Source organism: Myodes glareolus, chromosome 12 (genome assembly GCF_982192425.1).
Source record: "Myodes glareolus chromosome 12, mMyoGla1.1, whole genome shotgun sequence".
In the NCBI taxonomy this organism is placed as follows: domain Eukaryota; kingdom Metazoa; phylum Chordata; class Mammalia; order Rodentia; family Cricetidae; genus Myodes; species Myodes glareolus.
Window position 1 is genome coordinate 30,869,306 of NC_142037.1, and position 14,390 is coordinate 30,883,695.

A 14,390-nucleotide genomic window follows, 5' to 3' on the forward strand; every position below is an offset into this window, starting at 1 on the left:
CATAAACCCAGTTCCAGAGGACCCGACACCCTATTCTGAACTCCACTGGCACCAGGCATGCATGTGGTGTACATACATATATGCTGACAAAATACACATAAAATTAAATAAATAAACCTTTAAAAAATTAGAGAAGAAAAAGAAAAGTCCTTTTAAAAGGAAGAGGATTGGGTACCATCTAGAGGATGGGGTCATCTGAGCTGTTCTCAGTTACTCTCCTAAGTCTAAATACCAGCTGGTCACATACCAAACATGGGCAAGTCATTAAGTATTTCAAATATTCAAACAAAACAGACATATGAAAATTTAACTTATGGACAGAATCCAAGTAAACCATCTTTAAACTTCTTTCTAGATCTAAAATTCTGAATCTATGACTCTTCAAATTCAAAAGTACATCACAGGGGCTGGAGAGATGGCTCAGAGGTTAAGAACACTGTTCTTCCAGAGGTTCTAAGTTCAATTCCCAGCAACCACATGATGGCTTACAGCCATCTATAATGAGGTCTGATGCCTTCTTCTGGGATGTAGGCAGACATGGAAACTAACACTGTATACAAAATAAATAAATATTTAAGAAAAAAAGAGTATACCACAAAATATTCTGAATACAAACAAGAAAAAATAACTCCAAGGGAGTTTATGTAACTGAATTCTGCTTTTTCTGCAAAACTGTTTAAATTATTACTAATCTGACGATCAGTAAAATTTCCACAGAAGACAGGACCCTTCTGTCAGAGCTGGAACAGTTTTCTCCCTATAAACCTTACTTTCAAAGAACCAATAAACACTCTGTGGTAATGGAAATAAGTTGTTGTTTGAAGTTCATAGTATGGAAATGTAAATCATCTTTTAATATGAATGTCTATGCAAATCTATGTGTTATATAGTTATTATAATATACTTACTATCTTCACTGTAAAACTCTAATGTACATGCTTAAGGCTCATGAGGAACTGTGAGGAAAACAACAGACCTGACTACTTATTTTTAGCAATCCTCTTTTCACTATCACACATTCTGAGAATTAGAGCAAGGGTTCCCTTACCTGGTACGGACACGGAATATGATATTCTCTGCAGCGTTCCTGTATCCATGTTGTTTCCCAGATGCCACGGTAAGCTTGCTCGTAAAAGTAACATCCAATGACAACCAAGAGTGGTACAAGGTAAAGAATGCTGAAAACACCAATCCGGATCATGAACTTCACTAACTTATCTTGGTTTTCCTTTTCTAATGGGATCTCAATCCGAACTCTGTTTAGGGATATAATGCCGGCTAAAAGGAGAGAAACCCCAACTACCACATACAGGCAGAGGGGAGCGAGAACGAAATATCTTAATGCATCAACATCGTAGAGGCCGACAAAACACACGCCACTAATATTGTCACCTTCAATTTTATTCATCGCTAAGAGGATGATAGTTAGAGTTCCAGGGATGCCCCAGGCACTGGCATGAAACAGCAAGGCTTTCTTCTCAATAGCTTCACTACCCCACTTTGGCACAGCTGCTAAAAACCATGTGATGGTAAGAATTACCCACCATACACTGCCAGCCATAGTGAAAAAATAGAGTACCATAAAAAGCATGGTACAGGCTTTATTGTGAGATCCTTGTGTCACTGTGGAAGCCTTATACTGTGCAGGACTAGATGCGTTGCAGGCTACTCGGTCCTCAAGCAAAAAGCCAATGAAGAAAATTAATGATACCATCATGTAGCAGACCGCATAAAATATGATAGGTCTTTCAGGGTAACGGAATCTCGTGACATCAATCAAAAAGGTTAAAAAAGTAAACAAGGTGGCAGAGAGGCAAATGATTGAAATCAGTCCTATGAAATAGCGAGCAAAGGACAGTTCTTCTCTCCTGAAGTACATATTGGGACATGGTGGTGAACAATCTCGCACGTGCAAAAAGGAATAGCCAAGATCAGGATCAATTTTCAATTCTCGGGGACACCAAAAACCATAATCCCTCTGCACTGCAACTGGGGCACCTTCAGTTGGATCTCCAACTAAATTCAAATCCACAAGTCGGGGATATGGCTCATCACAATCCGGAAACCTAAAAAATAAAAGATGATAACCATATTTACTTTCATGTATGTCTGCTGGCCATCACTTAACAATTTTCAAATTCTAAATTTAGCACCTATGACCTCAACTATTCCTATCACTTACAGTAAATAAAAATAAAGAAAATGAGGGGCTGGAGAGATGGCTCAGTAGTTAAGTAAAGATGGCTGTTCTTCCAGAGGCCCCGGTTCAATTTCCAGCACCCACATGACAACTCACAACTGTCTGTAACTCCAGTTCCAGAGTTCTGACACCACCATCACACAGACATATACACAGGCAAAATACCAATGAACATAAAATAAAAATAAATTATATATTTAAAAAATCTTCAACAACAACAACAATAACAACAACAACAAAGAAAATGGCATATTGTAGGGAGGCTTCAAGCAGATTTTAAATGGCAATCTTAAATTAAATTTGTTCTACCATAAAAACAGTCAAATCAGCCATCAATGATAAACAACACACACACATACACACACACACATATATATATGGAATATTTACTTAGTACAGTCTTTATGGTTTCCAAATGTGAAATGTGTGTGTGTGTGTGTCTATAATTATAATGTATCAAAAGAACAGCAGATAAAAGTTTGAACTTAAGATTTAAAAATCCTCCTTAAATGCATGGTCCAAGGCGCTGTGAGCTAAATTAGTAATAAACAACCTTACAAATGACTTTTAAATCTTGTGTGCATTCTCTAAATATCTTCGGGGGAGGGCTTTTATGAATGCTGAGCAAGCACTCTAGATGCCCCTAGCCCAGTCTCTGCTTATGTTACTGGGTAACTAAATAGCATCTCAGATCTTTAATGTTACCTAGCTTTTCCCACTATCCTGACAACTTCTCTTCAGCCCACTGTATCCTATAATTCATTTACTTCTGAACACAGATGTGCATAAAATTAAGGACATTTAAAAAAGAAAATTCTATGTACCAGTCACCACAAATCATATTTCAGAAAGCTATCAATGTCCCTCTTAGGACTGCTTTCATTATATCTTGTGTATTATATTTTCATTTTCATTTAACTCTAAGCATTAAAAAATTTTCCTTCTTGCTGGACAGTCACGCACACCTTTAATTCCAACATTCGGGAGGCAGAGATTGGTGGATCTTTGTGAGATCCAGGACAGCCAGGGCTACACAGAGAGATCCTGTCTCAAAAAAACAAATAAAAAAATTCTTCTTAGTTTCTTCAACAACCCATTCATCATTTTATAGTGTGTTATTGTTTAATATGCATGGGTCTGTGTATTTCATAGTTTCTCTAGGTGCTGATTTCTAGCTTTAATCATTGTAATCAGATAAAATACAAGCTATTATTTCAATATACCTATTTTACTGAGTTTTGCTTTGTGAGACTCCAGAGAAAGTACCAAAGAAAGCAAGAATGAACTCTGTGAAGAACCATAACCCAAGGGACACATGAGAAGAGTATCCAAGAAAGAAACAAGACTGACTGGTTTGACAGAGTAGAGCACCACAGCCCAGAAATGATGTTCTAAACACACAAGGACAGGAGGGCAAGCTGATGATGAGGGAAATAAAGGTGAGATATAGGTTTAAGTAAATGCCAGAACCAGAATCTTAACTCTTAAATTTGTCTCAAATACCTCAATTTCAACATGTCTACAATTTCTTTTATTTTCTCCTCTGAAAGTTATCTTTGTTCAGCTTTCATGAACTCAATCCCTATATCCAACTATTATGAACTCAGCTGCAGTCTCTAACTACCTTCAGCTTCATCCCCTCATCACTACTTCATCTGGCTCTGCTTTTAACTTATTTTTTAAATGTATTAGCCTTCCTGTATTTTTTATGTATTGATCTTCCTGCATGTATTTTTTCTCAGCTTGAATTGCTTTCTGCTACCTCTTAGATTTCTTAGATTACTCAGGCTGAGTTACATGAATATATTTATTTAACAGGCATAAGATCAACAAATATTAAGTGTCTTCAGTGTGCCAACTCTTCTAGATGCTGAAGACAAGCAGCGAATAGAACAAAGTCCCTGTTCTTATGGGTCTAAAATTCTATCAGCAAAGGTGCTGAGGGGAACAAGAGAAAATTTCCTTACCAGGACAAGTAGCAACAAACAACAACAACAACAACAACAAAATAAGTATGGTTTGATAATTAAATACACAGCATAATTAATTTATAAGAAATGGGTTACAGCAGTCCATTTGGAGATCTGATTAAGTACAAGGGAAAAAAAAGTGAAATTATCAACAGAAGTATTATTCCAAGTGAGAGGTAACAAAGTTTATACTAAATGATGAAAAGCATAAAAAGGCTGGGGAAGAAACCAAGGATGTCCATGAAATTGTGGAGTGAGTCCTATGGTCTGAATGCCCCCAAATCTCATGTGTTGGGACTTAGTCCTCACTGTGGTAGTATCAGTTATGAAGGCAAGGCCCTCATGGATTTGACTTCGGGGAGAGTTTGCCCTTTCGCTTCCTAGTCCTTCTGTCATTTGAGGACATGGTATATTCCTCTATCAGATACTGCCAGATTACACTCAAAAGTACTTTAAAGGAGAACTGAATAGTCTAATGAAGACCATGGAGTAACCTAAATAATTATCAATAGGAAGATAGTTAAGTACTTCTAAGATATTAACACAATTAACCATCAGGTATTAACTTTTAATCAGTAATTTAAAAAAATGACCCAAACCCACATATGGACGCATGCGCAAGCGCATACACACACACACACACACACACACACACACACACACACTCACACAAGCACAGACAAGGGAAAACATTTTGTTTATGGAATACATATATATGTATGTGTAATATATAAAACCAAGCATGTGCATAATTAATAATTAATTTATCATGATATTTACTTCACCTTGGGGAGAAAAAAAAGGAATGTGAGCAAGACAAGGACCAACAAAATACACAGCTGTACTATAGAGACTCCAACCCCACCCTACCTCACTCTAGACAGGGTTTCAATATGTAGCCTAGGCTGGTCTCAAACTTATAATCCTCCTGCTTCAGCTTCCCAAATGCTGGGATTATAAGCATATGCCACCAAGCTCAGCTTGTATCTACAGTGTTTTATTTCTTAAAAGAAGATCTGATACAAGATTAACTCAAAAAATCAGTAGCCCTCCTGTACACAGATGATAAAAGGGCTGGGGAAGAAATCAGAGAATCAACACCCTTCACAATAGCCACAAAATAGCATAAAATATCTCGGAGTAACTCTAACCAAACAACTGGAAGACTTGTATGACAAGAACTTTAAATCTTTGAAGAAAGAAATTGAAGAAGACACCAGAAAGTGAAAAGATCTCCCATGCTCTTGGGTAGGCAGAATTAACATAATAAAAATCGCAATCTTACCAAAAGCAATCTACAGATTCAACACAATGCCCATCAAAATACCAGCAAAATTCTTCAAAGATGTTGAAAGAAGAGTACTCAACTTCATATGGAAAAGTAAAAAACCCAGGATAACCAAAACAATCCTGTACAATAAAAGAACTTCTGGAGGCATCACAATCCCTGACTTTAAACTCTACTACAGAGCTACAGTACTGAAAACAGTCTGGTATTGGCATAAGAACAGACAGGAGGACCAATGGAACCCAATAGAAGACCCGGATATCAATCCACACATCTTCGAACACCTGATCTTTGACAAAGAAGCAAAAAATATCAAATGGAAAAAAGAAAGCATATTTAAAAAGTGGTGCTGGCAGAACTGGATATCAACATGTAGAAGAATGAAAATAGACCCATATCTATCACCATGCACAAAATTCAAGTCCAAATGGATCAAAGACCTCAACATAAAGCCAGCCACACTGAACCTTACAGAAGAGAAAGTGGGAAGTACACTTGAACTCATTGGCACAGGGAACCACTTCCTAATTATAACCCCAGTAGCACAGACACTGAGAGAAACAATTAATAAATGGGACCTCCTGAAACTGAAAAGGTTCCGTAAAGCAAAGAACATGGTCAACAAGACAAAACAACAGCCTACAGAATGGGAAAAGATCTTCACAAACCCCACATCAGACAGAGGTCTGATCTCCAAAATATACAAAGAACTCAAGAAATTGGACACCAAAAGAACACATAACCCAATTAAAATAAATGGAGTACAGACCTAAACAGAGAACTCTCAACAGAGAAATCTAAAATGGCTGAAAGACACTTAAGGAAATGCTCAACATCCTTAGTCATCAGAGAAACACAAATCAAAACAACTCTAAGATTCCATCTTACACCTATAAGAATGGCCAAGATCAAAAACACTGATGACAACTTATGCCGGAGAGGTTCTGGGGAAAAGCAAACACACCTGCATTGCTGGTGGGAATGTAAGCTGATACAGCCCCTTTGGATGTCAGTGTGGCGTTTCTCAGAAAATTAGGAAACAACCTTTCTCAAGACCCAGTAATACCACTTTTGGGAATATATTTAAAGGATGCACAAGGACATGTGCTCAACTATGTTCATAGCAGCATTGTTTGTCATAGCCAGAACCTGGAAACAAACTAAATGCCCCTCGATTGAAGAATAGATAAGAAAAATGTGGTACATTTACACAACGGAGAACTACACAGCAGAAAAAAATAACGACAGCTTGAATTTTGCTGACAAATAGAGCTAGAAAAAATCATTTTGAGTGAGGTAACCCAGACACAGAAAGACAATTATCACATGTACTCACTCATAGGTGGTTTTTAAACATAAAGCAAAGAAAGCCAGCCTACAAACCACAATCCCAGAGAATTTAGACAACAATGAGAACACTAAGAGAGACTTACATAGATCTAATCTACATGGAAAGTAGAAAAAGACAAGATCTCCTGAGTAAACTGGGAACATGGGGACCTTGGGGGAGGATTGAGGGGGATAGAGGAAAGGCAGGGAGGGGAGCAGAGAAAAATGTAGAGCTCAATAAATACCAATAAAAAAAATTAAAAAAATAAAAGATCTGAAGACAAACATTACAAAATGCTGAGATAGCAAAAAGGCAGATCATTATGAATACATAAATATTCTCTTATTATTCTGCATCACTGAAATATTTCAGAAAATAAAGGTATCTTATATAACATATTATATTATTACTATTAATAGTGCTCATTCCTATAAAACTACAGGAATGACTGCTAAACAAATCTTTTAATCTTCTGTAACAGCTCACAGTCTGTGTGTTAGATGAGATTTGAAAAGCACCCAACATTTTCTCAACTGGGTGTTAATGTGTGATTTAAAAAAAAAAAGAAAGAAACAAAATTGACAACAGCTTTAGATATACGCACATCTATATCAAAGGCAATTAAGAGTAATTCTTTTCTTATCTATATTTCTTTTTCCTTTTTGTTTGTTTGCTTGTTTTGGTTCTGAGACAGGGTTTCTCTCCGTAGTCCTGGTTGTCCTGGAACTCATTCTGTAGACCAGGCTGGCCTTAAGATCTACCTGTCTTTTTTTCCAAGTGCTGGAATTAGAGGCGTATGCCACCACTGCCTGGCTTCTAATTTTTCATGAATGTCATTACTTCTAAAAAACAGAAAAGTATTTTAAAGGTACAAAAGAAAATCAACCAAATGTCCTGTTTATATAATTCTTAATTCTTTTCCATTTCTTCACAGAAATTCCTTTTTCCTATCATTTTCATTTACTTCTTCCCAATTCTTACGAAAAATAAGACAATGAAACAGTGCTCAACATTTGTATACACACATTCATACATTTAAAAAAGTCAACAACCCTACTCTATAAAACAGATGAAAGAGAAAGCACATGTTAGCATAAAAAATGACCCATACCTACTGCATTCCATATCTTCAGGCCAAGGAACACCAAACATCTCCATGAGCTTTGAACACTCGCTATAGGCACGCTGACACAGCCTACGACAGGGAAGTGTGACGCGTCCATATTCCATACAGATAGGGGCATAGAGTGCACAAAGAAATGGCCGAAAATCCCGAGAACAGTCCAGATTCACCATAGGGTGGAATGGCTAGGAAAAAGTTAAAAGTGAATAATTAGATAAAAAGCTTTAGATAAGTTTCTTTTTTATTAATCTTTAAAAAATTTCTCAAAGTCATTAATATTTCTAAGATTTTTTTTAAAAAAAAAATAAAATATCCCCCGAGTTACTTCTCAAGAGTCTAGTTTGGTTAAATCCAAGGACTTTGACAAAATTGATAAATCCTTGTACATATATAAGTGTTACAGGTAATATTAATGAAAAAGCAGGCAGGGAATTAATTACTACTAATAAAATACATTTAACATAAGAAAAAGAAAAACTATATAAAATATGCACTAAAGCTCAAGAATGATTACAGCTTTATCATTTGGTGGTGGGACTGTATGAATTTTAATTTTCTTTTATGTATTTCAATTAACACCTATCAAAAAGAGCAAATTAGCAGCAGCAAGGGGATCTGGTAAGGGTAGAAGGGAGAAGACAGGTAGTTACACTGCAAAGGATAGAAATGGGAAAGGCCTAGCTCTTGCAGACCATGCTGGCCTTGAACTCAAAGAGATCCGCCTGCCTCTGCCTCTGTTAGGATTAAAGGTGTGCACCACCACTGCCCAGCAGCCTATCCATAGCTACCACACAGTAAAGAGTGTTCCAATTGAGAGAAGGTCTCTCACCTTTTGCTGATCAATTCCTCTTTTCCTTAACATAAAAACCCCAAACTTCTAAACAATTCTTTACACTGAAATCAAATGTTGTAAATACAGCTAATGCTATAATTTAATACTAAGTTAACAAAAAGAAAACTGTGGTGGCCCCAAACATAAAACTAGGCTAAGATACCTACTGTAACCAAAGGAACAGATTGCCCTCTCTTAGGACTGGGGGGGGGGGGGTGGGAGGGAAGTGGGAGGGGGAAGGAAGTGGGGATTTTGATTGATATTATTTATAAAGTAATAAAAAAAGAGGAAAAATGCCAACTTTTCCCACAAATAATCTCTAAGATTTAATGAAATCTTTTTTATGTATGAAGTCCTGTGTTTGATCCTAGCCCACCAAATATTCATTTACTCACAAACTTAGCATGATCAGTAGACAAAAGCAAGATTTTTCTACATCTTAAGATAAATAATATAGTGTTTTAAACAAATGGTGCTTCAATTAGTAAATATTCATAAGTCAAAAATTAGCCTTGCTCTATACAAAAATTATCTCAAAATTTACCATAGATTTTAATATAAAACATTAAACAACATAAAACATGATTAAAAAGATAACGGCAAAGCTTGTACACACATTCTCTTATATACAGACAAGTGAGTGCATATCAAAACTGGTAAAGGGGAAACTCTAACTAAGACACTAAGACAGATGCTGGTAGCAGGAACTGAGATATAGTTGTGATAGATCTGACCATGGTTTTGTTCAGAAGTGTGGACTTTGTGAGTATGGATTAGAAAGGCAGCTGAATGCTTTTAGTGGGGCTTAACGGACCATACTAGGAGGAACATGGAAGACAGTGGTGCTGAGGGTATGTCTTAGTTAGGGTTTCTATTGCTGTGAGGAGATACTATGGCCACAGTAAATCTTATATATGAAAACATTTAATTGGGGCTGGCTTACAGTTTCAAAGATTTAGTCCATTATCATTATAGTGGGACATGGCAGCATGCAGGCAGACATGGTGCTGGAGAAGGAACTGAAAGTTCTACATCTTAATCTGATGGTAGCAGAAGTAACTGTATGTCACTCTGATCACAGTTTGAGCAAAGGAGACCTACCTCAAAGCTCTCCCCAAACTTCCTCCAAAAAGGCCACACATACTCCAACAAAGCCACACCTCCTAATAGTGCCATTCCCTATGGGAACCATTTTCTTTCAAACCACCACAGAGTGATTTGAACTGTGGAGGCCTGGTTCAAGAGGTTTCGGAGGAGAAGAATTTTAGTATGTTGCCTAAGATTGTCCTTTGTGATATTCTGCCCTTGTCTAAAAAGTCTGCCTGAGGCTAAAATGAAGAATTTTGGATTAATTGTACTGGCAAGGGAAATCTCAAAACACCCTAGTATATACTCTGTCATGTCGTTACTGGTGTTGACCCTTGTGAAGGAGCAAGCTAGGCAAGAAAAAATACAAAATGTACAACTTGAGGATGAAAGTGGCACACCAGGAAGTGAAATGTAGCTAAATGTGTCCAAGGAAATAAACAAATTTAAAAAATGGAATAAAGGGAGTGGTGACCTCGGGGCAAGATCCTACCCAACAAAGCTTCCAATTTGGGGAAAGGAATTAAAGAACAGTTAAGGTCCAGGCATGGTGGTGCACACCTTTAAACTCAGCACTCAGGAGGCAGAGGCTGGTGGATCGCTGAGTTTTGAGGCCAGCCTGGTCTACAGAGCAAATTCAGAACAGTCAAGCCTAGGCAGTGAAGAAAATCATCGAAAACAGAAAGCTGGTGAAGATGTAATTGAACAAGCAGCAGAATTTGGCAGCTTAGGCCATGTGGCTTTAGCATTAGAGCCAAGGATAGAAGAAGGGGATTGTGGAATTTCCTTTATGACTAAGAAAAGTTGCTGAGGCCAGGCATATGGCAGGGGTGGGTATCCCTGAATGGAGGCCTAGAGAGGCTATTGCGTGAAGCTGTGAAGTTGAAGCCTGGATTGCCTTGGAGACCCCAAGATACTGGAGATGCCAGAGCTGTGACAAGAAAAAGCTGCTAACAAGGAGTGAAATCAGCCAAAGAGGAAAAAGTGTGTTGTGGTCAACAAAGATAAAAGGAGTTGGATATCTGAAAAACATTTTGACATCAGACATGGACATGCAAGTTTGGAGTTTGCCCAGTTGGTTTTTGATCTTGCTTTGGTCCAGTATTTCCTTCCTTCTTTCTTTTTCTTTTCTTTCTGTTTTTTTTTTTTTTTGAGACAGGGTCTTTCTCTTTAAGAGCCCCTAGCTATCTTGTAGACCAACCTGGCCTTGAACTCACAGAGATCTGCCTGCCTCTGCCTCCTGAGTACTGGGATTAAAGGCATGCACACTACCACCTGGCTTGGCCCAGTATTTCTTCACTATCCTCCCTTTCCTCTATTTTGGAACAGTAATGTATATCCTGTGCCATTATATATTAGAGTATGATTTTTGACTTTATATGGAATTACAGTTAAGAGATTGCATGAATCTCAGTAGAGACTTTGAACTTCTAAACACTATTGAGACTGTGAGACTAGAAACTTTTGAAGTTGAACTAAATGTATTTAGTATTATGTTATAAGCCTATGGGGATCAGGGAGTAGAATGTGGTGGTTTGGATAGGTATGGCCCCCACAGAGACTAGCTTTACCTATAGAAAATGGCATTATTAGTTGCCTTATTGGAGGAAGGGTGCCAGTGTGGGTTGGGCTTCACATCCTGTTGCCTGTGGATCAAGATGCAGAACTCAGCTACCTCTTCAGCACTATGTCTGCCTGCATGCTGCCACATTTCCCATCATGACATTAATGGATTAAACCTCTGAAACTACAAGTCTCAACTAAATGTTTTCCTTTATAAGAGTTGTCATGGTTCTTTGGAAATCAGTATATATGATGGTTTCTCAGAAAATTGGGAATCAATCTACCTCAAGGCCCACCAATACCATTCTTGGGCATATACTCAAAGGATGCACACTTAGACCACAAGAACATTTGCTCATCTATGTTCATAGCATTATTTGTAATAGCCAGAACCTGGAAACAATCTAGATGCTCCTTAACCAAAAAATGGATAAAGAAAATGTGGGACGTTTACATAATGGAGTACTACTCAATGGTTAAAAAAAAATGACATCTTGAAGCAAATGGATGGAACTAGAAAATACCATCCTGAGTGAGGTAACCTAGACACAGAAAGACAAACACAGTATGTACTCATTCATAAGCAGATATCAGACATAAAATAAAGGATAACCAGCCTACAGTCCACAACCCCAGGGAGGCTAGGAAACAAGGAGAGCCCTAAGAGAGACAGACATATATGGATACCCCTGGGAAGTGGAAATAGACAAGCTCTTCTGATAGGGAGAAAAGAAAGCAGAGGGAGAAAGCAGAGAAAGGAAAATGACAATACATTTTTCAGAACTAGCACAAGGTGACAAGTTCTTAGAAATGAAACTCAAAACATTCCTAACGTGTGTATGGCAGGGGGTGTTAAACTGGACGTCAGTAAAGTACTGAGGTGGAAAGATGGCTCAGTCACTAAATGTTAGTGTCACAACCAAAAGACTAACAGAAAATTCCTGTTCTCATAAAGACTGCTAAAAAGATTAAAAGACAACTTTCAAACTAGGATACACTATTTGTATCTTATACCACACAAAAGATTTTATTTTATTTTGTTTTAGTTGGGTTAGGTATTTTGAGACAGGATCTTACCACATAGGCCAGGCTCGTCCAGAACATAATCCAGCCTCAGCCTCCAGGTACTAGGATTATAGTTAGAAGGGATTTGTATCCAGTATATATAAATAACTCAGGGGCTAGCAAGAGACCTGAGCACATAAAGGCACTTGCTGAGTAAACCTGGGAACCTGAGTTAGAGTCCCCAGAACTTATTCCATATAAAGAAGGAGAACTGACTCCTAAATATCATTATTTGGACTTCACAATCATACTGTGGTACACCCCTTCACACACACATTAATAATAATAAGTAAAAGTTTTACTCAAGACTCCAAAGTAAAATATAAGGGAGCCAGGAGAAGGGAGAAAGGGTTGTAATAGGGGTGTGGTAATAGAATAAACGAGTCATTAAAGTTGAAAGGTGAATACTGGGAGGTGAAAGGACATGGAGAGGGAGTAAAAGAGAAGGTTCAGCAAAACAATGAAATCTGTTACTTTATAGCTAATTGAAACTATTTTAACAAAGTGGAAAATATAATCAGAAAATAAGCATAAAGCATAGTTACTTCAACAAACAAAATGCACATGAAATAGTACTACATATATACTTGCATTGCCAAAGACAAAAATAGTGGTAATACCAAATAGTGGCAAGAACACAAAGAAAAACAGTAAAACTACATCCTACAGGGAGGAATGTAAAATGGGTTTACAACCACTACGATTTCTTAAAACCCAATCACATTCCTGGTCCTTTATCCCAGAGAAATGACAAGTTATGTCTACACAAAAACTTGTCACAAATGTCTATATGACTTTTATTTGTAATAGCAAAGACCTGGAAATTGCATGCATCTTTCAATGTTAACTAGGTATCATAATTTTATAAAACAGTAAGATTAGAGCATGAACTAGAAAAGGGATATATGCAATTGTTGTGTACGTTTAGGCACACACCTAAACACCTATAATTATTTAAAATCTAAAGGCAAAATTAACAGCACTTGGGAGTCAGAGGCAGACAGATCTCTCTGAATGTGAGGTCAGACAAGTCTACACAGCAAGGTCCAGGTCAGTTAGGACTATATAGTGTGACACTGTCTTAAAAAACAAACAAACAAAAACCTACATTCACATGCTCATGATGTATGTACACATATGACAAGCATGTATATATATATATATGTATATATATATATAAATAAGCAAATGTAAACCATATGATGGGGTATCTTTGTATATATGTTATCAAAATCTCCACCTGTGAATACTATCATACGTTATAAAATTTTATCTTAATGACTACATTGTGTTTGCAATGAATTAATACCTTGAACTAGTTTTGCTGACATTACACAGTACAACAGGTACTGTTCAAAGTATCTTGCATATGTTATTTCAATTTCACAATTCCATATTATAAACACAGAATGCTAACTTGTCTAAGGTCATACAACTATAAACATGACTCCAAGTTCAGTCAAACCTTGACATTTTTACTTACAGCCCTTATACTTAAACAATGCTTCCCTTAACCTCTATGCTTTAGTTTCCCCTTTTATAAAATGGTCTTAACACAAACAGAACATAACTAACAGTCTCCATTGTAAATGGAGACTGTACTTTCATTTCTTGGCCACCCAGACCCAAATAATCACACAAAAACTGTATTAATTATAACACTGGCCAATGGCTCAGGCATATTTCTAGCTAGCTCTTACATCTTAAGTTAACCCATTCCTATTATTTTATATTTTACTACAAGGTTCATGGTTTGTGACCTCTTGCTTCTTGGGCATCTACATGAAGTGTCCCTAAGTCTGCCTTCTTTCCTCCTCTATCTCTGCCTGGATTTCCTGTCTTGCTATATTCTGCCCTGCCATAGGCGAATGCAGCTTTTTTATTAACCAATGGTAATAAAACATTCACAGCATACAGAGGGGAGTCCCACATA

The 14,390-nt window shown here is 37.2% G+C and overlaps 1 protein-coding gene across 2 annotated transcripts in view; it reads right to left on the reverse strand.

Annotated features, from left to right (window-relative positions):
• The window catches only part of Fzd3 (frizzled class receptor 3), a 70,734-nt gene that overhangs the window by 39,162 nt on the left and 17,182 nt on the right, over positions 1-14,390 (reverse strand). The window contains exons 3-4 of one of the 2 annotated variants that reach the window (XM_085698655.2): positions 7,900-8,096; positions 1,049-2,066 (exon numbers count right to left, since the gene is read on the reverse strand). In XM_085698655.2, coding sequence (XP_085554781.1) covers positions 1,049-2,066; positions 7,900-8,096 — 1,215 coding nt within the window. Of the gene's footprint in view, positions 1-1,048; positions 2,067-7,899; positions 8,097-14,390 lie in introns of those variants that run through there. The other variant, XM_048422004.3, reaches the window with a different exon arrangement.